This window comes from Strigops habroptila, chromosome 2, assembly GCF_004027225.2.
Source record: "Strigops habroptila isolate Jane chromosome 2, bStrHab1.2.pri, whole genome shotgun sequence".
NCBI lineage: Eukaryota > Metazoa > Chordata > Aves > Psittaciformes > Psittacidae > Strigops > Strigops habroptila.
This window is the reverse complement of record NC_044278.2, coordinates 16,670,332-16,695,463: the sequence shown is the minus strand read 5'-3', so window position 1 is coordinate 16,695,463 and position 25,132 is coordinate 16,670,332. Positions and strand designations below refer to the sequence as shown.

The following is a 25,132-nucleotide window of genomic DNA, read 5'->3' as shown; positions in this document are numbered from 1 at the left end:
GTGCAGAGTCTAGCCTAGGCTTTTTTTTTTTTTTTTCCTCATTAAACTAACCATTTACAGATGTGATATTGTGGGTATCGTTAGCTACATATGCTACGGTGCACTGGTATCTATAAATAACCAGCAGACCGTGCATAATGAAATAACAAGTCTTATGCTTCCCACAGAACCATTTGTAGCGCATTTGTTTTCATTTTAATGATTATGGGAAGTGCTCTGAGATCTCGACTTTACATTTTCTATTTGGAGTTAAAAGACTTAACAAAATAAGGGCCTACTCCTGCAGCCATTATTTTCATCAAGGTTTCTAGTTGCCGAAGAGATGCATCCTCCTTTGTCAGGAGAATCATAGAATAGTTAGGATTAGAAAGGACCTTAAGATCATCTAGTTCCAACCCTGCTGCCATGGGCAGGGATGCCTTACACTAGACCATGTTGCCCAAGGCTCTGTCCAACCTGGCCTTGAACACTGCCAGGGATGGAGCATTTACCACTTCTTTGGACAACCTGTGCCAATGCTTCACCACCCTCACAGTGAAGAACTTCTTCCTTCTATCTAACCTGAACTTCCGCTATGTAAGTTTGAACCCATCACCCCTTGTCTTATCACTACAGTCCCTGATGAAGGGTCAGTCTCCGGCATCCTTGTAGGCCCCTTTCAGATATTGGAAGGAAAAGTCTGGAATACTTCTATATCTTTGTATATTTTTTAATATTTTTGTAGCTATTGCAAATTCACTGATTTTCCTGAACTCGGGGTTGTCAAGAGCTTGGGCTGCGCCTTGCCTTGTGGGCATCGGGGAACTGCAAGCAGGAGTAACAACCTCTGATTAAGGACAGAGAAGCAGTGTAATGACTGTTAACTGTTAGTATGAAGTGGTCTTATTAGAAATGAAGGGGAAGAGTCCTCTTATCCAGGGAAAATCTGAGAGGCCAATGAAATGTTCTGGCTCCAACTGGGACAAATAAAAAGAAAAGAAATCCCTGACCTTTTGCATGCTGATAATCTGAGAGGAAGGGGAGAGTGGAGGGGGGCACCCCTTAGTTTAAATTTATAAAACGTAATTTAAGTTATAAATTCTTGTTTCAGAAATCCTTAAAAATATTTATTTTAAAGGTAATATCTCTGATTTAGCCCCCACCTCAGTGGCATTTTGATGCCACAGGCTGTTTTCATGAAGGATTTCAGCTTAGACAAATTGGATTTTTCCTGTTAATAATGTTACATAGAGATCCTTAAATAACTCTAAATCTCAGCTTCCTATTTTTATCTACCTTCACAAGACAGCTATCTAGAAGATCTTTGGATATTAAAGCATTTTTTTTTCTTTCCCCTCCTCTTCCCCCAACAATAAAATCCACCGAGTTAAGCATTCTGGAAAAGGGAAAAGCGAGCCAATAGAGACACACATCAGTAAACATTTAATTTAAAGGAGAGGCTGTCTTCCCTAATTAGGTACCATGTTTTTGATTGGAGATGTTCTTCTTGGTGCCTGAAGACTTTCCCAAACGTAGCAGACACTGAGCAACTTGCATCTCCTAGTGGCTCCAGTTTGGAAGGCAAGGGTTTGTTGCAATTGCTAAAGAGTGTGGTAATATTTCTGTCTTGTAATCCCTGTCCAAGTGCTTTTCTGTGCCAGTGGAGAGGCGGAGACACACCCCAGGGAGCCAGAGGCCATTGCCAGACTCTCCTCCCTCTTACTGCATCTGAGTAAATGACCACATTTATTCCCACATGTTGTTTTTGTCCAAGTATCAGCTCTGTTTCTGATGGAGAATGAATCTCTCACTAAGATTTTAACTAGGTTTTCAACAGTTTTTCTCCACACCTTGCATTTCAGTTCCATGAGGGTTTTAATTAATTCACAAAGAAGGGATGAGACACTATTTCCTCCTTCTCCTCTTTGAATATTTATTTCCGTCTTGTTATACTTGTGCTTTAATTTTGTTAATTTTATCTTTTGTTTGTTTGTTTTTACTTTTCACTTATTTCTAGCCTATCGTGGAAAGCTGGTGTCTACTTATTTTGTTCCTGCCTCTTCCTGTTTTTTGACTTTACTTTTTCTACTGTGTTTCTTGATTCTTTCCATTTATCTTTTAGAAGAAGTAACATGGTCTGATTTCTGATCTATGCATTAATTCGAGTCTACCTTTGTTCCACTGCTCAGCTTTAGAAGTCAGGGGGTTTTTTAAGGGGTGGGTAGGGAAGTAAACCAGCTATATTACTCTTTCACAAGCTTTCCAAATAAGAATAAAAATAGTGACAATAAGACAAATATTAAACCAAAAGACTCATTGTATCTGTCCAAAATAACAGAAATGAGAAATGAGGGGGGGAAAAAAAAAAAATATTCCCAGTTATCTACTGATTCTTATTTAATATCATTGTGCCAAAGTCCTCTACTGTTCATGCTAATGCATACATTTCATGATGAAAATAGTCCAAGAAAATTTCTTACCTGATTCATATCAAAGACCTGAAACACCCGCTCGATATACATATTTGCTTGAGGGTTCATATCATATAAACCCAGTATTTTCTTAAACTCATGGAGAGTAAGTTGCCCAGAAGGGCATTGCTTCATAAATTTCTGGTACCATTGACTGTTTTCTATTGCAGCAAAATCATCAGCTGATTCCCCGGCACCCATAGCACCGTCTGCCCTTCGTCTCTGTCCACACTGCACTGTTTGCTGTCGAGCAGTGTTACTATGTTCCCCGGCTCACCTCCAGCTAGAAATCAACCACAAACCAGGAGCTGGAAAACTACCACGAACCCCATAAAGATCCCTGCAGATCTGGATTAGGTAAAAATAGAAACTGGGGATCATCCTTCATGATCTGTTTGAATGCAGGCAGGCTTGTCAATAGGTGGGTCCTTCTCTCTGGCTGGAGTTACCTTGACATGTTCCCGGGCTCAACCTGCAGAATTCTGCTGGGGCTCTCTTGAAGACAAAACATGACATTTGTGCTTGTGTTGTGTAAGATCCTGTGTCAGGTTTGCAGCTTTGGTACTTTTGCTAAACTTACAATGCTTTGCACCTAAAAATGCAGTGGCTGAGATGACTTTGAATGCTTGCTAAACTGTAAAATGGTTTTGCTGTGCTTTGTTTGGAGACCTTTGCATTCAGCCCCTTGAAAAACATGGAGAATCATAAATCCTGCAAAATACTAATGATGTGTACGGCGGCTCTGGTGCGTGCCAGTAAGTGTTCATCCAGCTGAAGGAAGACAATATATAAACAGACCATACAGCATCATAACATTAACATTGAAAAACAGACGTTCTGGTAATCTCTCACATTACATCAGGATAACATCACAAACACCAGGATCTCTCACAAACATCACGATATTTAAATACAAAACCTGGTGAAATTTAAATACAAAACCTGGTAACACCAGAAACTGAAGAACATATATAAATTAGAGCTAATGAAATTTAGGATGAGAACTTTTAAAGTGAAGGCAGACTCTTCATGACTCTCAGTTAAAGGTACATACTTTGAATTTGACTTAACATCCTATCTAAATCAAGCATGTGATAAATACTTTTCAAATAATCTTAAGGTAAAAAGAACTAGGAACATGTCCTTATGTATATAATTCTGAAACAGTAAGAGCGTGGGGAGCCACTAAAAAGTAATCATATTGCTTCATGTGCATAATCTACTTAACACACACGTTCTGTTCACACAGTCTCAATGATGGGTTTTCAGATAATAAAGTGACAGAAAATTGAATATTTAAAGCACGACACGTTCAATGTCATAGAAACTGGAAACTGATGGAGGCACCTTCAGCAATTTCAGGTCCAGGGAGAAGCTTGCAGCACACCAAAGTCTGTTGTCTGCTTGGAATCTCACTTCCTAAATGCCAAATACATGCAGCAAGAGATTAGATCCCAAATTCTTTTCCAGTAATGTCAAAGATCTGGCAGTGATTTTTACCATCATGGCAGTAGGCAAAGTTTGATCCTCTAACAGAAGAAAAATAACATATAGACTTCAGAGAAAACCCCATAATCCTAACCCTGAGATTTTCAACTTTGAAATATAATTGCACTGCAGTGGGCGAGATAGTCTGAACCATAATGACTTTTTGCATCTCTGAATGTTATGCCCCTTCAGAACCTTGACTTACGTGTAATTTCTTTCACAAACCCATAAAAAATCTGCTTCTTCTGTTAAGAAAGAGTTAAATAGTTTCCGCCAACCAGATTAGGCAGGTTGTTATTCCACTGAAGTGTAAGGGAGGGAAGAGAGACTTGGTTCGTCTAACTTGCAAAGAGCTGAGTCATCTTGAGAAAAGATCCCTTAGGTCTGCTAGGCACGGAGAGGAGTCAGAGCTGGATTTCTCTGTTAAGATCAGAATCCAGAAGACAAATGCTTTTTGACTGTGCTACACATAAGTCACGCTCCTGTTAGATATAGTCAGATATGCTCCTGTCGATATAGTCAGAATGATCAAAAACAGTATGAAGATACTGTTACCGAGAAAGCCAGTGCCAAGACATGAAAGTTCCAAATGCGTTACTTTTGACAAGCTGGTATGCCAACAGCTCCTTCTTCTTCTTATGTAAATCTGTTCCCTAATCCAGCCTGAAGCTCCATAGACTGACTTCACAGGAAACATACATTACAACAGATAAATATACACATCATCTCAAACTAAACAGACGTGGTGTGATTCTCATAGGGGAAGATTATGAGATCCTGACATGTGGCTTGAGAGGTCGAGGTCCTTGTTTGCCCCAGGCTTTTCAGTGAGGCTCTCAAGACTATTCAAGGTAAGAGAAAAATAAAACTGAGCTCAGCCTATCTAGATGCTATATGATGAATCATCTGAATCTTGTAGTTATACTGTTGTCATTTCATTAAAGATTATAATGTTGCTATTTCATCAAAAATAGATTTAGTGGTTTTTTATTATTGAAAAGGAAAAAGTAAAATAGTCAGGTAAAACATTAAGGTTCACTTGATTTATTTCTCTAAGTGCTTAAGCCTTTCCAGCCACTAAATTATACAAATAGATTGGACAGGGACAAAAACTTGCTAGCCTTTAATCTGGGAGTAGATGCCACATTCTTCATATTATTTCCAGCTGCAAAAGGACAGAAACTATACAATCTCATGCATGTAACTATTCTAAATGTGCCATTCCAGTTCTGCCTTCTAAATATCCTTTCCTGTGCCTATTGCTGGAACAGCTCAATTGAGAACGTATACAATAAAATCTATGCCTCAGATTATAGTAGCTAATGAAGGACTGTTGCAACATCTTGCAGAATTGGAAATGAATATCAAATCTTTTGTGGAAGCTCATTATTAAATATGGAGGTTATAAGCCTAGCATAAGCAGTTTTATAGTGGATTTTATGAAGCCCTAAAGGCCAAATTGTTGTTTAATTTCATTAAAATGGGGGTGTGGGGAGGTGTCAGGGGGGAGAGTTCCAAACGGATAAAACATCTTTTTCCGTTTAACATGGAACATTAATTAAACAAGCTCTTCTGGGAACAACAAAATAAAAGCCTACATTTATACAGACTCTATCTTTTGTCCCCTAAATTTCTGCAGCCTGGCCCCCCAGCTCCACCCTGTATCCTCACCAAGAGAAAAGGAAACAAGTGCCTGATTATTTTGCCAGCTAGCTGTTGCCTTAAACAATGGATAAAAGCTGAATTCTGCATGAGTAGGTCATTCATTCTGGGTGTGTCCCTGCCACCCAGCTGCCAATTTTTTATGAAAACTTTAGGAAGTAATTAGCTGAGATGCCTGCTCTTTGAAATTTCATTGAAATTTCATTGAAATATGCCAGTTGATTAAGAAGTTATGGGGAAACAGGAGGAAGGGGTCAGAGATTGATGGATTGATTGACTATGTAATAGTCAAACTCTGATGCATATATAACCTGATGAGTTTTAGGCATACATCTTAATATTCATCAGATAACTTGAGCAAGCTACTCCCTGGGTGCTAACCTATTTGTACTGGGAAGGAGGCCCTGCAATCAGTAACTTGTAAAAAACCAACCAACAAAAAAAGCATCTCTCTCCCCACCACACTTCCACCAGCCCACCTCACGCCCCCAAAAAAACCCCAAACAACTAACTCAAAAAAACCCAAAACAACACTCAGAAACCCTCAAAAGCTCCCCATCTTTTTGGTTTGGAGTTATTTCCCTGTTTAGTGAGGTTCCAGATGTACCTAAGGCTTGTCTTCATACAGAGTGACTAGCTATATTTGCAAAATATTTCTTTCCTTACAGAAAGGTACTCTAAATAACCTAGATATAGAAAAGCTCTCTTCACAACTGTAACATGTTGCATTGTAATGCTTGAATTGTATAAAAAGCAAGTGTCAGCATCTATATACACATTCTCAATGCTATAAATAATATAAGCAAGTGAAAAAAACTGTTAGAGTTTTGATTTCATATCGTATTACAAAGACTGCAAATAGTAAAGAAAGCTGAATGGGGTAAGACTGTAAAAAGCAACTGTGCCCTGTTTGTGTCTAATTTTTTCTGCTCTCTCTGCCTGTACTGGATGCACCATTTACTGAGTACAATAGATATTTTCAAATATATAGACCAATATCAGCAGCAGTGGCAAGTTCTCCCAGGGATTTCTGTTGGCACAAAGCTATCTGAAGGTCATTTTCTTCTTCTCTCTCCACACTCTCAGATATCTCATGGCAAACACTCAATTTCCTTATTCCTGTGGTTACTGGTATGCTGTCATCTTGACAGAAGCCTGTTTTTCAGAAAGTGTTTATTTCACATGCCAGTTTTCTGAAAAATAACTAAAATCAGCTGCAGGTTCAATTTTCTGAAACATCCTGAAGTCACTGGTTGCCTTGAAAGTATTTGCCTAAAATAAATTTGGAAATATTTCCAAGTGTTTTTCAAAAGCGCATTAAAGCTAAACTGAAAAAGCTCTTAGGACCCTGCCCATGTGTGTCACCCAAGAAAGTTGGCATTGATAAAGCTTTACTGGGGAACACAATACATCGATTTTTTAATTGATAAGAACACAGTAAGTTGACAATTTCGGCTGATCAGATTCCATGTTTATGGACTAGAAATTTGCTCATCATCTGTAATTAGCACATTTATTGAATTAGGTAATACTACTTAATAGAATTCCAGTATATTTAATCATCTGGTAATTGGCAGGGGGAAGAAAAGAGCATGCAAAGAGCCTGATTTTATAAGAACAGCACTTGAAGTTTATGTTAAAAAGAATTACATAATACCAAAAAAGCAAGCTGATCTGGGGGTGGGAGTGTGTGTATGGAAATACACATAACAAAAAACCAGAGTAACAAAGGTAATGACTCCGGGAACTCTTAGTCTACTGGGCACCATACAGTTTCTGAAACAAATATAATTCATTTCATAACAAAGAACAGAAAGGCCATTTCTGGAAATTGAAACTGTCTGGAGTAGTTCTGGCTACAATTATGACCAGTTTTTACCTGCCACTGAAGTCATTCATGTAATGTAATAACACATTTTTCATTTCATCTCTGCATTTATTGAGATCAATGCTGTGGGTAGAGAACACTAATGCTGCTATTTTTTTTTTTTTTTGTCTTTTTCTTAATAAGTTTTTATACCATGATGAGCCCATCTATTCTATTATCTGGAAGCAGACTTTGATTGTGTGGTATTGACAATTCAGCCTAAACGTGGTATCAGTCAAGGACAAACACTTCCATAGGAATTACAGATGACCCTCAGAAAGTTTTATTTTGGCTTAAGGGAAAAATAACAAGGCACAGTCTTCTGTACATGTCTTATGGCTAGAAGAGACCTCTATGAACACCAAATTTGAAGAACATAAGACAGCAATGCAGCTAACAGCTGCTTTTGGGATGACATAACATGTTAAGCAGTAAAATCAGGATGATGCATCAAAACCAGACAGATATGTCTTTGGAAAAAAGGGAGTGAATGATACCAAACTAAGCCACAGAAGGTGCTCAGAATGAGTTGAGTGACAAAAGGCAACAGAAGGAATCATACTGTGTCTGTGTTGCATGTTGTTAAAGCATGAATACCTATGGATACAGCCGAACACTGCTTTAAAGCAGAGTTATATAAATAAAACTTCCAATTATTAACACACGCTGAAAATAGTAATAAAAATCCAGGTTTCAAAGATGAGGAATCATTCAAAATATATTAGAATGACTAGATGCAATTCTGAAAATGGCAAAATATACTGGGAACAAAGCATTCAAAATTGTGTGTCTGCCACTCGTGTTTATTTGCCTCTAGTTTTCTGTTGAATCACCTCTGAATGACTTCCATTACCTCAGAATAGTCAGCATTGCCAGCTCTCTGACACATGTCGCTGAATGCATCAAATGTTACAGCCGTAAGAAAGCCAGGAAGTTAAGAATGAATTCTTACCTTATTCATGTCAAATGTGTGAAATACTTGTTCAACATAGCTGTTAGCTTCTGGAGTAAGTCCATGTAGATCCAGGACATGTTTAAATTCATGCAGACAAAGTTGTCCAGATGGGCACTCCTTCATAAATTTTGTGTACCAGTGGTGAATTTCCATAGCATTAATGTCATCCGCTGATCCAGCAGCACCCATAGCATCAAACATACCAGGTAACCTTTTTCAGTATTTATTCATCCAAATGTTGATTCTTGCCTCCCAACAACGATCATTTAAACACCAACTCTGCTTTTGAGAGCTACTTTAAACCTCTTACAGATCACTACTAATATAGACTAAGTAAATATAGCACCCTAGCAAGATTACTGGTGCCCAGTTTTAGTGCACCATGGTTTTATCAGCTGATTACAGTCTTCGTACACAGTCAGTTTGCAAAGCCTCAGCAGGGCATGAGGACCGATTATGCTGATTCTCATCTTGCATTGGCATCTGTGGTGCTAAAGCTGTGTAAACTGGATGAATATTGAGTAAGCAAGATGCAGAGACTTTGAGAGTAGTTTCTAAACCTTTGCTTTAATAATTCACAAGGTTTCAACTAAACCTTCAGCCCCATTTTAATACTTGGATACCTTTTGTGCAGTTGCCTGGTAGCAACTGACTTTCCATTTTTATTACTTCTCTATATACTAAATATATATAGTCCAAATCTTACCTTATAGGCCAAAACTGCAACGTGATTTGACTTGGATAACCTGGAAAAACCTGAAAGTAGCTATAAACGAGGCGCAAAAATCTTGCCATGGATCTTAGACAGCAGTTCTTTGAGCATCTGAGTTTTATGTAAGCCAATGTTGTCCTAAAAACTGTTCCTCCACTGCCACTGCTCATTCAGTCCCATGCTTTCTCTTCCCTTAGGCCAGCATGAGCATTTGCGGTTGCACTTAGGAACAACTGTAAGAACAGATCCAGGCAATATCTTGCAATCAAACTGAATGCTAATAAATACAGTGAGCTTTAGTCAACATTATGTATTTTTTGCATTGCCTGGTCTCACAGAATGTTGGGTTGTACAAGAGAACAGATTAAGCAGGTATGGAAGGGGGTGGCCAGCAGTAGAGGGGATGATCAGCTGCTTCTGCTGATTCAAATTATTTGTGGAAACTTGTAGAGCAATGTCATAACGTCTGTGCTGTGTAGTGGTAGAGAGCAGTTTACAGTTTTACAGTATTTAAACCTTACACCCTATGCTATGTCATGGGGTGGTAGAAGACTAAACTGGTAGAATGCAAAAATACAGTTATATTTAAGCCTGCTATAAAGGTGTTGTCTCACCAATGGCACTCTGGTGGTGTCTCACGAAAGGAAATGTGAGCATTACCTGAGCAGCATTTCTATTTCAGTTGGCAAAGCAGAGCACAGCCTGGCTACTCCTGGAGTGCTGTACAGCTGCATCAGTTGAATTTTCCTCTGGGCCAAGATTCAGGCTGGCTCAGTTTGAAAAGCAGCATCAACAGCTGTAGCAGTCAGATTTGATCTGAATACTGCAAAGAAACGGAATGCTATGGTTGGACATGCCACTACACCTTGGTTTTCAGGTGGCATGAGGGATGAGTGGAGGTGCACCCACTGGGTGTGCACATTAAGGGTGGCATAACTGAACCTGGGTGAGTTGCCCCTGCAGCAGAAGGTTTAAGACAGGCTCTGTGTGACAGCATATAGGTTCACGTGGTCATCCAGTATTTTGAACTCTGTTTAATTCTTCATGCAAATAAAGACTTGGAACACACTAATCATGTAAGATCAGAATTGCAAAATATTTATCAGAAATAGGTACAAGCCTTCACTGCAAAAGGTGAGAGGGCTGGAACAAGCTGGGCTGTGACTGGACAGGCTTTCAGCACATTTATAACTATATTGCATAAATCAGTGTCTGCAGCCAGTCAGAGCAATGTTGCTGAAGAGGGAGAGAAGGGGGAAAAAAGCCTAGAGGAATGCCTAGAGGAATTCAATAGTGATATAATACGGTAGCTATCATTTAAAGGTGATTTTTATAATCTCTATTCTTCCCCTGCACCTCTTACAACAGTCTCCCCAGAGCATGAATAGCGGTCTGTGAACATGCTGTCAGTTACAGGATCAAGGCCTTCAATACTGAGAAGCAGCAGGGATTACCTATGTGAAATACTGAATAAAACCGGAATAAATCTGAAACATGTGAAATTGTATTTTAAATACTGCAAAATATCACTTGCAGGCAAAGAATGCTGTATTTGTCATAGCCGAGAACAGCAAACAAAAGAAAGATAGCTTAAAGAAGCAGTCCTCAGTCTTTTATCTTTGTTCATCAAATCTAAATTTTCAATAGCTACTAACTGGAAATGCATACACAGAATTTTCCAAGTGTATAGCTACCAAATTTCTTGTTCAACAAAAAGAGGAAATGTTTTAAAACTCAAATGTTACTCAGACTTCCACTTTTTCCAGAAATAACAGCAGTATTCAAAGGTAAAAAAACAAAACCCAAAGGTTTCAACCACAGATTTCAGAAGCTATAGACAATTAGGTTTTTTGTAAATACAGGAGCCTACAATCATTATTTGTACATTTTCATTTTCAAATGCGCTTCTGAAAAAAGTGACAGCATGAATGTAAGCCATCTCAGTCCTTGAAAACATATTTCTTTCATATGGCATGGAAGAATCTCATAACTGTGTTGTGTTTGTCCTTACAGAAGACAAGGTTAAAATGCCAGAGAAGTGCACATTTTATTTAAGTCACTCTTCAAGATAACCATCAAGCTGTTGTAAATTTTCTATTTGATGAATCTGAAAAACCTTACATTTTACATTGAAGCATTTGAAAAATAAGCATACGAACAAGCACAACATGCTTATCAGCAAAGATCATAATTAAAAAATAAGAGAATACCCAGGAGACTTAAAGAGTGAGTGCAATAGCCTAGAATAAAATGGAAACATGGAAGCTAACATGAAGTGCAAGTAGGAGAAGAAACTGCTTTTAAAGGAGTTCTTGTAGGCCGTGTTCCTGTTAGAGTAGTTTTACTGGGGGATTATAGTGGTAAAGGACACACAGATTAGAAGGGCTATGCTGGCAACACTGTTCTTTTTAGCAACTTAATATCCTCACTTTCACTCTGAGATAAAAATACATCTCAGGTTCAAGCACAATTTTCTCAGACTTATTGTATCTGCACATCCAGGTTAGTTAGGGATTATATTTCTTCATGTGTATACCCTACAGTCAAAGTCCAGAAATTAGAATGAGGGAGAATGCAAAAGTAGTGAAGAACTTGCATTGTAGGTCTGAAGGCAATGCAATATAGTGGGGAGGGAAAGCAGCTATAAGAGTAAAAGAAACACATAGCAGAGCAACTGACAGGACTTTGAGAATGTAAGGCACTTCAAGAAAGGATGGGGAAAAAATATAAAAATCTTCCATAAAAGAAGTATGAGAGCTGCAAAGAAGCAGCTACATTTATGCATCAGAGTGAAACCCAGAGTTTAATTCCAAAGACTTACATCTAGCATCAACAGTTGTACACAGAAACCCATTGCCGGAGTAATGCCTTTATCAAACATATACTATGTGCTTAGTTTCCTCTGAACACGATTGGGAAAAAAAACCCCAACCCATAGGTCACCTGGAGTCTCTCAGCACTGTACCAGATGGCACCTGCATTTAGACCATGTGTAATGGAAGTGACTTGAGGCCAGATTATGAACTAAAACAGGTTGGGAAATAAAGGCCTTCGAGAGTCTGATAAACTGTATCTAGGAAATTTTAAGTTTTAATGCACAATGCCATGAAATATAGGGGAAAATTTAATTAAGCATTTGAAACATAAAAATCACACACAAACGAGGACAACAATACCAGGACAGAGAAATTAACACCTATTTTATGGAGAAGCTTCAAGGGACTGAAGCTTCTGACCCCCACTTTTTCCCCATAACAAAGTTCTCAGTAAGTCTCTCTCAGTATTATATATTAGCACCATCAGTCTCTGCAATCCACAGGAATAAGATGCCTGGACTTTAAGGATGTAGGAAGACAGGGCCATTTAGAATTTTTATCTAACCCCTTTGCTATAGTGATAGGCAACAATCTGAACTGTGGCCATAAAAATAGCAGGTGACCAAACTGAAACATCTTATTTTCATGTAACCCCAAAACAGGCTTTCTGGAATTCTTTGAAATGTTCCTGCAAAATAATTTGAGATTTTCAGATTTTTTTAAAAAAGGATGTTTGTGTAATTATACTGTGGAACTGTTTACTAGCAGGTGATACGGAGGCTTAAAGTAAATATGAGTTCAAAAAGCAATTAGACAATTTCATGGAGGAAGAACCCATCAAACACATTTAATGAACTTGTTATGTGATTGAATGGCCGTAGGCTGCTTGGAGCAGAGGGTGACTGAGGAGTACCTGTTCCATAGGCACATGGTCCTGGATATTGCCAGAAACAGGAGAGTGGCCCAGAGATACTTTTGACCTGACTAGTGAAATCTGGCTATTTTTATATACCAGGCGTGATCCAAACAGTGTTTAATTGGCTTATCTTTATCCACCTGGTGGTCAGACTGACTGACTGAAGGGCAATCATTTTGGAAAAAAATTATGCTATTTTGAAGGTCCTGTCTAAGATGGATGTCTGAGCACAATGCAGCCAAGCCCAGTTTATTTGCAGGTTGCACATTTATCATAAAAGCATTGATGTAAATTATTTTTTTCTGTACAGTTTGTATTTGCATCTTCCCGTCATTTTTTTCACACAAGCTTAGTGCTTTCTTACTAGGACCCTTTCTGTTTCAATTGCCAGTAAGCTTCTCAGTGTGCTTGCATGAAAATATGCAACACCGACTACACAGCAATAAACCTGTAAAGTAGTGACTTATTTCTGCATTATGTCATATGTCTGTTTTCTTAAGTGATAAAACAATACATATACAGAAATCTGCCTGCTACCAAAGTAGTGATGCATACAGGGACAGAATAGGATTCTATTGATGTCAGATAATCAAAGGAAAAAAAAACCCAGAAAGAGTTGAGACAGCCTACAGTGAGGAGATGACTAGATGGCAATTAACTTGTAATTCTTCCTCTTCTATGGTTTTGTTTAGGTTTTTTATCTTTTAAATTATTATTAGAAATTAATTTGCTGTGGTTCTCAAACTTTAGTAAATCCTCTTAAAATTAATTTTTGAAGTTGTTTCTAAATTGTTGGTAAGGTTACTGAAGTAATATTCTAATGCTTCTAAAGCACTTTATAAAGTATTAAGGTGACATCGTTGTCTTTCTGGGACTCTTACACAGCACAGATACTAATTTATCTTTAAAAAAGCCCAATAAACCAAAACCAAACAAAAGGCAACAGTCCCCTTTCCCCCACTCCAAGTGGAAAAAAGAGATAGGATAAATCAAAGTTACTCCTCCTTCAGTAATATACTAGATATCATTAAATTTGCCAAAAGCAATTAATGAAACAGTTTAACAATTGATATTTGTAAGGTGATTATACAAACTTAAGTTGAAGAACATACATAACGTGCTTAGCACTACTAGCCTTGAAAAGAAAATTTACATTTAATACATCATAATTTGATTTGATAGCAGTAATTGCATCTAAGCTGTCAGTCCTTGCTGGGGTGGAGTCTGGGATTATTTAGGGCACAGGAATTCACAGCACACAAAGCATCGCTTCCCCTCTGAGCACCTAGGCGCAGAGGGGCTCGGTAGGAAACAGAAGCAGGCTTAGCTCCAGCGCACCAGGGCTTGTCTACCAGGCTACAAATAATCCATAGATGGACATCTGTGTTATCTATAAGCATCTATGCTTATAGATGGACAAGCAACTATGGAAACCCAGGACAGACAACATTTTTCTTGTGTTTAGAAATACTTGAACTTAAATATAATGTACTCTGTGAAGGTACTTTAGTAATTATAGAATCATAGAATCATAGAATAGTAAGGGTTGGAAAGGACCTTAAGATCATCTAGTTCCAACCCCCCTGCCATGGGCAGGGACACCTTGCCCTAAACCACGTGGTCCAAGGCTCTGTCCAACCTGGCCTTGGACACCGCCAGGGATGGAGCATCCACAACCTCCCTGGGCAACCCATTCCAGTGCTTCACCACCCTCACTGTAAAGAACTTCTTCCTTATATCTAATCTAAACTTCCCCTGTTTAAGTTTGAACCCATTACCCCTTGTCCTAACTACAGTCCCTAAGGAAGAGTCCTTCCCCAGCATCCTTATAGACCCCCTTCAGATACTGTAAGCCTGCTATGAGGTCTCCACGCAGCCTTCTCTTCTCCAGGCTGAACAGCCCCAACTCTCTCAGCCTGTCTTCATACGGGAGGTGCTCCAGCCCTCTTATCATCCTCATGGCCCTCCTCTGCACTCGCTCCAACAGCTCCATGTCCTTTTTATGTTGAGGACACCAGAACTGTACACAGTACTCCAAGTGAGGTCTCACAAGAGCAGAGTAGAGGGACAGGATCACCTCCTTCGACCTGCTGGTCACGCTTCTTTTGATGATTCTGTCATCTTTCCCCTCAGGCAACTGCTTTCCTTGAATAGCTGCATTTGCAACTCACAGCTTTGCTGTTGTTTGCTAGTGTACTCTGCTTTGTAGATGCAGTGAGTAAGGGACAGAATTTTTCTCTGTGGTTTTTGTTTGGGGTTGTTTGGGTTTTTTTATTATTTTTAAATGAAATGAAATAGTCTTTCAAATCAAAAGAGACTGTTTTGTATCCTGGATAAAGGCAAGCCTGCACTCCCTTTAAAATACATTTCTACAGATAACTTCTATACATATTCATCTACATGTAGAGAATTACCAGCTAATAGCCCCTTGACTTCGTAGCAGCATTTGGTCTCACATTCTGAGAGGCAATACACAAAACCAAAACCAGCATGGAATTTAATTTAAAGGAAAGATGTGGGAAAATCTTTTGACCTTTTACAGTTTATATTCCTCAAGAGGAATTTCATCACCACTGTGCTATGCAGCGCTGACTGCGCTTGCCTCACACTGCCACAGCAACCTCAAAGCTAGTTCCTGGCTGCTGTAATTCTTGACAAATTTTAAGATATGAAAAATTACCATAGGCACAACATTTATTCAAGACTTTTTTTTTTCACTGAGTATTGACAAAGAGTGTTACTCTGTATTTCAGTCTGAAAAACTGGCAAAAATACATGTTAGAGAATTTACTCTTCTCTAGGAAGTTGCACTCCATGAGTAGGAAGGCAAAATTTTGGTGCTTTTAAAAGAGGAATGTACATGCTTAATCAGCACATGCAATTAGAATAAAGGCACAGGAAATGTGGTAGAGTTTAGAAAGTAAAGATTATTGTTTCCAGACAATTTTGATGTATTACAGATTTTTTTCTTGCATATTTAATGTGTTTTTATCATCATGTAATAGGTCAGCATATCGGAATTCACTGTTCAGAGTAAACCACTTGAACTCTAGGATCTGAAGAATTGGATTCAGGCTTGCAATCAAAATTTGAAAAGAAAGAAAGAGGAAGAAAAATTATTGGGGTTCCAAAGCTGTTTGAAGGTTTCATTTCATGACAAGAAATGTGCTCTCTATCTTAAGAAGGAGGTTACATATTCTGTTTGTGAAACCAAGTAGGTTCCTTTCAGCCATTGTACTGGAAATAGAGATCTCAACTGATCTTCCAGTTTCATGAGGTGCTATTGTAAGAAAGTCTCTACTCTGTTCCAAACTTCAGTTTTCTAAGAGAATACGATATCCACTGAACTAGCAGAAAGTCCAGGAAAATATGGGGAAAAGTTCTCATTACTTAAATATTACATGTTCAGCATGCAACAGAGAGTGTGAAGATTTTACCAACTTCTTTTCCTATGCAGATACAAAAGGGAAGAAAATCTATGTATTCCAAGTTAGTTTACTTACTAAACCAGGCCTCATATTTGAAAAGCACCTCACAGTAAATTATGTGAACTATCCTTGAAAACAAGCGCTGTTTGCAAGAGCCTGGAAAACTGACCTTTAATACACTAATATTGCTCCTTTCACAGTTCTTAAAAATCATCACATTTATGTGATTTGTCTAAGACACAAGATACACCTCATAAGGCAACTTCTCTAGATCTGAAGATTCTATCAAAGATAACCACCCTGGTTTTGTAGTAATAAGTTTGTGACCAAATTTTCCAACCTGTTATCAAAGAAATTAATGTATTCTACAAAAAAAAAAAAAAAATTACACACACACACATACACAAATGAATTATATTCGTTCTGTATTATCTTTTGATACTCTCAACTGAACGATATTTTGAAACAATAACCGAAAGCTAAAGCTGTGCACAGGCTTTATGAATTAGTCTTAATCTTTTTGTCTACTTCACATAATTTAAGAAGTGTCTCGAGTGTTATACTTCTGTTAATAAATTCAAAAATATAAATCAAAGAATACTCTTTTCCTTGGAAATTAGCATCCAAAAAGAAAAATTGCACTTATCTAAATGCACATCTTCTTGGAACAGAAATGAATTTTAAATAATATTTTTTACCTGGATGTAGCATGATTCTGACTTCTCCAATTATCCAGGAAGAATCTTGAGTTTTTCTTGGTTAGAAGGAAAATTATTAGTATTTACATTGAGGAGGTAAGTATTGTGTGTGTAAAAGGAGTCAAAAGAAGTTTGTAAATGAAAACAATGGATCAGAAGGAAATAGAGGAAGGAGGGAACACCAATTGAGTTCAGGAGTGTATAGAAGCCCTAGATGAGCAAACTAACTCTTTGTTGTCAGCTGGTGAAGAATGAGATCTTCACAGCTGAGTTATCCCCCTGTGCCTTAAAGGTGCCATTGGAGTATTTAAAAACAAGAAGTCTGCAGTACTGGGGAAAAAGACTAGGGCCTTTGATATTAATATAAGTTTCAAATCCTTTAATCGAAAATGAAGCTTACCAGAAAAGCTGTAACAGGCTGTTTAATTCTGTAAACCAATTCCTGGAAAAGTTTGAAAATTTGAAGTTTGTTGCTGTGACAAACCTATGAATGCTCACTTTGGACAAACAGCCTCCGGTGTCTTCCAGTAACATAAGCCCCCAGTAAACATGCATAAGTTGTGAACTTTCCTGATGCTGCAAGACAGCATAGGAAAAAATATAAAAGAATCTTGGAAACAAATCTATATGTTTCTTCTGTCTTTGGTGAGGAAGCATTTCAAACTTTGCATGAAAATATCTGATCTCTGCTTTCACCTTAAAGGTGTCTGGAAGCTGTTGCCATTCTAAACTGAATTAGAAATATGCAGAAGCCGAAGCAAAGCAGCTTATTAACAGGGGTAGAAGGAGCTGCAGCATCTCTGAATGGTGCTGTAGTCCTGTCTCCTGAGTTCATCAAATATCTGCAAAATTTTAAAACCAAAAAGGTAACAATTGGTCCACAGAGGCAAAACGTAGCAACTAAGCAGCTTCAACTTCTTGTAGCTTGGTCAGAGCTTTTATGGAGAAAGATTAAAATCATACACACAAAGTGTGCTTACAAGACTTCTGTCCATGCTATTCCATTAGAAGAACTAGCAGAAAATTTACATAGTGGGCAGTTTCCAATTTCATTCATTTTTAAGCAGCAGAAAACTTCTACATTTTATGAAAATTAATTCTGTTTTTTTTTTACCAGCTACATAAGATAATTCTAGACCATCTGGCAGCCATAGTGTGTAATTTGCTGGGTTTAAAATTAAAGAACTGGACTGCAGGGCAACTCTTAGTGCTTTCCAATGTGTCTTCAGTGTGTATGCTATCTGATGCCATAAAGTGTCTTCCACACAGTGCCATCAGAAGAACAGAAAGCTTTTTTTATTTTAACTTTACATCAATGGTGGAAGAAATCCATGTTTAACAAAACACTTCCTTGTATTTCAGATAAGAAGCTGCAACACAGAAAGAGGTTTGTCTTGGAGCTGCAGTGAAACCATGCTGGGGTCAGAAATAGTGCATGCAGATCTCACACCTAACTTGGTCACTTGGCATTTGAGGATAAGGTTCTCTCCCACTCCACTCGCACCATCCTTGGAAAGGGTGCCGAAGAGCTGCCTTCTGCTGTGGAGATGTGACAGCTTCCACTGAACAATGTACAGTGTCTTTACTCATGTCACTGCCTGCATAGTGGTGTGAGTTTTGTAAGGAGAGTAAGAGTAGCAACAGAGAAAGGGGGTGAAGGAGAATCTTCTTTCAGAAAGAATATTCATGCATCCAGTCTGCATTGCATAATAACCCTGCTCGAATTATTGAATGCCTTAAGATGGATGCAAATCAGTTGTGGATGCCATTTCAATAAACGAAGTGCAACCCAAATCAGAGAGGCTTAACACATCCAGAAAGTGTACTGCAAGCTTGTGTGAGACCCTACCTTACACATTCAATTATTGTGCTGCTGCACTTACAGAGTAAGGGAAGCCAGCTTCTTAGAAGCTTAATTTTACCTGCAAAAAGTCTGTCTGTAAAGGTTGACAACTTAAACAGGGGAAGTTTAGATTAGATATAAGGAAGAAGTTCTTTACTGTGAGGATGGTGAGGCACTGGAATGGGTTGCCCAAGGAAGTTGTGAATGCCCCATCCCTGGCGGTGTTCAAGGCCAGGTTAGACAAAGCCTTGGCTGTCATGGTTTAGTGTGAGGTGTCCCTGCCCATGGCAGGGGGGTTGGAACTAGGTGATGTTAAGGTCCTTTCCAACCCCAACTATTCTATGATTCCATGCCTGTACTTCTGGCCTTAAGGCAGTTGTGCTTTCCCACACAACAGTGCTGAAAGGCTGGGTTTAATGCATTTCTCCCTATTGGCAGAAAAGTCACCTTAGATAACCACTGGTACTTCTGGCAATTTGATTGGACATTTCCTCAGTTTCAGGCACACAATAATGGTAAGGCTGCTCTATCACACTCAAAACACACATTTGAAGAGTCTGTTTAATCCATGAACTAAAATCTGACATTTCAGCATGCTCAAGCTCTTTTACGAACTACATCTACCTAATCAAAGAATAACAAACTGCAGCATTTTTTCTGCTTTCAAAGGCTTTTGAGTATTTCAACATTTCTTCTAATTTAGGGACTTTTTTTCTCCTCTCAGAAAATGACTCAGACTAATTATACTAACAATCTTAATGACATAGCAGGCCACAGCTTCCGTATTCACTGAAACAGAAATGTCATCATTTTGCTAACAAACAATAAGAAAATAAATAAGCCTGGGTAAGTTTTGTCTATTTAATATTGGTTCCTGACTATATTTTTTTTTTTGCTTAGTTTAAGGAGAATCTTCTAAGTTATGCTTTATCCGGTAGTTGTTCAATGTAAATGACTCCTGGACAGCAGAAGGCTGCTATAGGAGGAGGTGCTCTTTATACCTGACCTAGAGCTTCTTAGTTTTAATGATCATTGTACAGGATTATAGAATATGTCCCCAGTTCTGTCATTCGTTCTGTATTTCACTTGTTTTGCTTCAGGAAATAAATGGTCTGAAAATATCTAAAACTCTTTTTGCTATTATCTTCAGAACCTGACTGCTGTACAGAACAGACAGTCTCAGAAGCCAAATTTGCAGGTGAATAGGTTTGGTATTTACTCACAATGTGAAACACATAGTTCATGATGAGCCAAATTAAAAATGCGGTGAAAAGTGAAAGAGAGTTGCAAGGAGAGTTTGATGGCACTTCTGCCACAATGATTCTAGTTGAAATTCTAAGTACAATGTTTCAAAGTTATACTTGCAATCCCCCATTCCTCCTCCAAATCTGGTAGAAACACAGCATCTGCCAAAACCTACATATTCAATTTATTCAATTTCCTGACCACTGAGTTCAGCACTAAATCAAAGATTTCCTCCCTCATCTGAAGACAAACTACTTGCAGCTTCACTTCTAATTCAATTCGCTGTCCAGAAGAAGGAAGTCTTTCACTCTCTGAAAAACAGCCCTGAACACCCGTAGGGAGCATGGCTATTACTGGCTTCAGAGAGAGACGTAAGAGGTAGTAAGAGATGAAAATCCTCATTTCACCCTGCTAAATCCACCATTACACTATGGCGATGTGACAGGAAAAGAGCCAAATACCTGCCACTTGCATCCTGCTGATGTGCTGAAAGCAGGATTAGAGTTATATAATGTTGTAAAATGGGAATTCAATTTACCAAAGGAGGAATCTCTCCGGTCTCTTCTTTATTAAAATTGCTGCTCATGCATCTGAATAGCACTGACCCAGCATGAGCAAATGACATGAAGAATCCACGTTCTTAAAACTGCAACTCTTACTGAAGCATAGTCTTTCAAGAGCACACTCCAGGTGATTTATATGCACCTAAAAATTTATGTGCACCTAAAAAACTGTGAGGCACACATCCTAGACTGGTGAAAACCTAATCAGATGTTTATTATGTTCTGGGTATTTTGTACAGTGCTCAAACTTTGTTTATATTTCTGCATAAGGCTCTGAAGCATAGACTGAAATTGGATTCAAACCTGCCTGTGTGCAAGATAAGCACATCGGGATTGCTCAAGTATTCACCACAGAAAAGTTTACCTTAAGTGAGAGGTTGGCATTTCCAGTGTCCTCCATGTGCACAGGGAACATCCTGCGAATGCTGTCACTACATCTGCAACTAATGTTGCAGACATCTTCAATACATTAAATAATCAGAGAACAGAGTAAACTCAAAGGAAGTCAGAGGTACCCTTCCTGCACTGTCCTTATTTTTGAGCTAGGGTCTTGGAAGCAGATGAATCCTACCCAGGGCTCTGGGCTGGGGAACTCCAGTTTTGCCCAACCCTACAGCACAATCCTAAAGTCCACTTGAAAGTTCCTGAAAGCAGGGAGGAAAAGGGTGGCTGCTCCAGCCTGCTCATCCAGGGAGCAGAAAAAGTGCATTTAGAATTGTAAAAGCAAAGTGAAAGCTGACAGAAAGACTTGCAAATAGGATCAAGTAGGTCTGAGGCCCTTCCAAATTATGGCAATATTGATGCCTCTCAGGAAGTGAAAGGGATGAAAGAGTTTGGATGAAATGGTATGGAAGCAGCTCTGGTACTAAAAATCTGCTTTTGCTTCGGGAAGAAGAGTATATGTTTCTTGGAAAAGCATGGTCTCCCTGACAGCCTGGCTGTGTAGGGTAGAGTGCAATATGCACGGTGTAAGCCAGGAAAATATTGATTAAACCAACTGTTTTGCCAGCTGGAGTTCAATAATACCAGACAAGGATGAACAGAAGGCACCCTTTAACCTATTCTTTCATCCAATGGGAGACAGGTACTTTTGTACTGGAAAGACAAGTGAATTAGAGTTGCAAATTTTACTAAAGAGCAGATAAGAAGTGGTTGGTGGAGTGAAACCTTGGAATTTAATTAGGTTAAATGTGCAAAATCAAACAAGTAACAGGTGAATAGGTACTTTTGCAAAGCAATAAGGAAGGTAGGAAACTGACTGAATATTTTATGAAACAGCTAGTGTTTTGTATTTTGTATTTTTTTAAATGTTGGATAAAAATATCTAGCATTTTAGTACTGACAAGCCAATATTCTGACTATTGCCCTCTCTATAAAAACTAAATTACTTTGAGAAATCCGCTAAAAATAAAGCTTTATTCAGCAGCCTTACTTTCACTGGGTTTTAGGAGAAGCATATGAGAAAATTCAAACCAGGAATTCCCAGGTTTGATACATGCAATAAAGTGCAGAAATTGATACTACACACAACAGCAGTCCAAGATATCACATAAAGACAAATGATTGAGGTAATGCAGAAAAATTATTGTCCAGATACTACCTTATTCTGATATAACATTATTTTCATACCTGCATTAGTGTTACTGAAGTGCCTTTTCCATTTATCTTACCTCTGTGTGACAACACTCTACAGGTCTTTAAACTCATTCATCCAACAAAGCCAAGACAGTTGGCTGAATGCTACATTGAATTTAGCCATCCTGACAAGACTAGAGTCAGGCATTCAACAACTCCAGCCTAGGGAGTCTTATTATAGCAAATTTATGAGAGCAGATGTTGCTCCAAGCCTTGCAAGACTAAGTGTGTTTGGCGCAGTAGAGTTAAGCAGCTACAGTGGTACTTAAATTTTCTCACAGCTGCATAAAGTAGTAATTATATTGATCTAACTACATGCTAAAAATGTACAAGTGAAGCTAAGCTAGTGTGATTAAAGGATCTGAAACCTTGGACAAGTCCTTGACCTTAACGTACTGGATAAACAGCAGGGTCTTAGAAGAACTCTTTTTTGGTTTTTGGCAGCTTGGGGAATAGGTGTTTAACCACTGCTTTTAAAGTCTTCTTTCTGAAAATAATTGAGGGTGTGCTTTTATCAAGAATGTCAGATTTCTTGTATTAACCCTATATTTATCAAATAAAGTACCAGGAAATGAAGAAGAACAAGAGTATACAAGAATTCTATGATATAATTTATATCAAAAGGCATTTAATTACAGAAAAATGTTGCATGTAATATTATTATTATTTTCTCAAAGCTGACTGGAATTATGATATAAATCTTCAAAAATGTAAAAGAATCATCTCAATGGGTATGGAAAGCAAAATTTCATGCGTAACTCTCAATTAAGATCACACTCAAATCTAGGAAAAGGTTGCTAGCAAAGACAACCTTCTGTTACTTTTGGTAAAAGGAGAGGCTGCTGATCATCTGCTGCACTAAAAGACAGATCTTAATCAGTTTATGAACAGAGTTACATGATAGAGTTGACTCTGGGATGAGGAGGTGGGAAATGGTCTCAGGAGGATGCTTCTGGTCATATAATCCTCAGATAATACTAATACTCTAATATTTATATTTTGTAAATTAAATATTATACTGAAGATGTCCCTGTTGAATGAAAATAACTTCCAGTCTGAAATGTTTTTGGAAATCAGGACATTTGTAAATCAGTTCGCTGTTTGAGATCAATTAAATATATTTAATGGTTATGTAGTCACCAAAATTAAAGCATAAGTACGAGACAGCAGACATAATTCTCTGTGGAAGATGTCATCGCTGAAACCTGAGGGGATCATTAGCCTCACTTTTTAACTCTTTTATATGGAATGGTCTATGTTATGAATTGCATTATGTTTTATATGACTAGTTGCAGCTATTCCTAATAGTATGGTTACTCTTCTTGCCTGTCTGCTTTCGAAACAGCAAGCTACATCCCTTTTCTTCCCCATCAAATATATGTTTGTGCATCATAACATTTTTGCTGCTCTCAAATAAGCACAGACTTGGCCAGGAACATCAGCTGAATTATTTGAAAATAGTATCTTTAAAGAACTTTTAAACATATCTACCTTTAGTAAGGATGCACATGCTTATTATTTAAAAAATTAACAATAATTTTTTTAAAAGATCTTACACAAAAGAATTATATTGCTCTGTATTGAGTGCAAGCAGAACGAAAGGGTCTTCAGGATGACTTTTCTCAGGTAAATAATCTTTTTCAGGTAACAAACAGATGGTATTCAGATTGGTTAGTTTCAGTTCCACATGACATAATAGAAAAATAAGATTTTAGTCCTGTTATATAAATGGTTTTGTTAAAAAACACTCAAAAGTAATAAAATCTCACAAATGCAAATTAAAGCTCAGAAGAACAGTTTTCCCCCTGTCAATTAAGCCTATTCTTAACTTTCCTCATGCAAAAGTAAGTCTTCAGTCTCATCTCGAAGCAAAGTTTATAAAATGTCACTTGCAATAAAGTCAAGTTTTCTATGTGTTATTCTACCTAACTTTTGCTAAAAATATGGTTATTTTTAGCAAGAGTCAGATGCTATTGGTTCATTGGGTGGAACTGCATCCTTCTTTGGCTTTGCTTTTATTTTCATCAGAAATGAATCTACTAGTGGTAATGGGTACAAAATGGCAGAGCTGAGCTATAAATATTTCCTTGCTAGTTGTTTCCCATTTCAATCCAATCCATTTTCAGACACCAGCTCATCATTATTATGAAACAGATTATGAAACTGCCTTTATCTTGAACCACAATTTTTTTCACACTTTTTCTTTTCCCATTCTCTCCCCCATCTCCTGGGGGATGGAGGTGGGTGGGGTGTGAGTGAGTGGCTGGTGGGTACTCAGCTGCTGGCCACAATATAGAACAAATACGTGTGCACGCACAAGACATTTTACTAGCGTTAGTAAAAAAGATTAAGCTTTTTCAAAGCTCTTTGACTGAGTTCTCTTAAATATGTCTATAGTCTGACAGTTACTAAGTAACATCATCAGCAGATATTCAGACCCTTAGAAGAAGTGATTGTGTTGATGCTGGTGGAAGAACCCCATTAAAGCTGCTGTGAAAGGGTGAGTGAAAAAGCTCAAACCTCCCACTCAACAGCCCAAGGCAGTGGCAGGTCAAGCTCTCCGCTCATTCCACCTGTCTACATGCAAAGTCCAAAAGGAAGAAGCAGAAGCAAGACTGCTTTTGCAAGGAAAGCACTCAGCTGGATGTAGGCTGCCTATCAGAGATGGAAACTGAATTTCCTGTTTGACCAGAGTGATAGATTTTTACTAGCCTACAGTTTCACATCATTTAAATATAGCATGTAACTGCTTCAACTGCCCTGTTTTATTGCACACTGAAAAGTGAGTGGGTAATTTCACGCTTGCTCCTGGATATTAGGTTTATTATACCAAGCTTTATCTTAGAGTATACTT

General features: G+C 38.1%; 1 protein-coding gene across 2 annotated transcripts in view; it reads right to left on the bottom strand.

Moving 5' to 3' along the window:
* GUCA1C (guanylate cyclase activator 1C) overlaps positions 1-25,132 on the bottom strand; it is a 109,010-nt gene that overhangs the window by 25,750 nt on the left and 58,128 nt on the right. Inside the window, exon 1 of one of the 2 annotated variants that reach the window (XM_030471903.1) lies at positions 2,460-2,665. The exons of the other annotated variant lie outside the window; for it this stretch is intronic. Within the exon in view, the coding sequence (XP_030327763.1) occupies positions 2,460-2,651 (192 nt within the window). The 5' untranslated portion in view covers positions 2,652-2,665. Of the gene's footprint in view, positions 1-2,459; positions 2,666-25,132 lie in introns of those variants that run through there. 2 annotated transcript variants of the gene reach the window in all.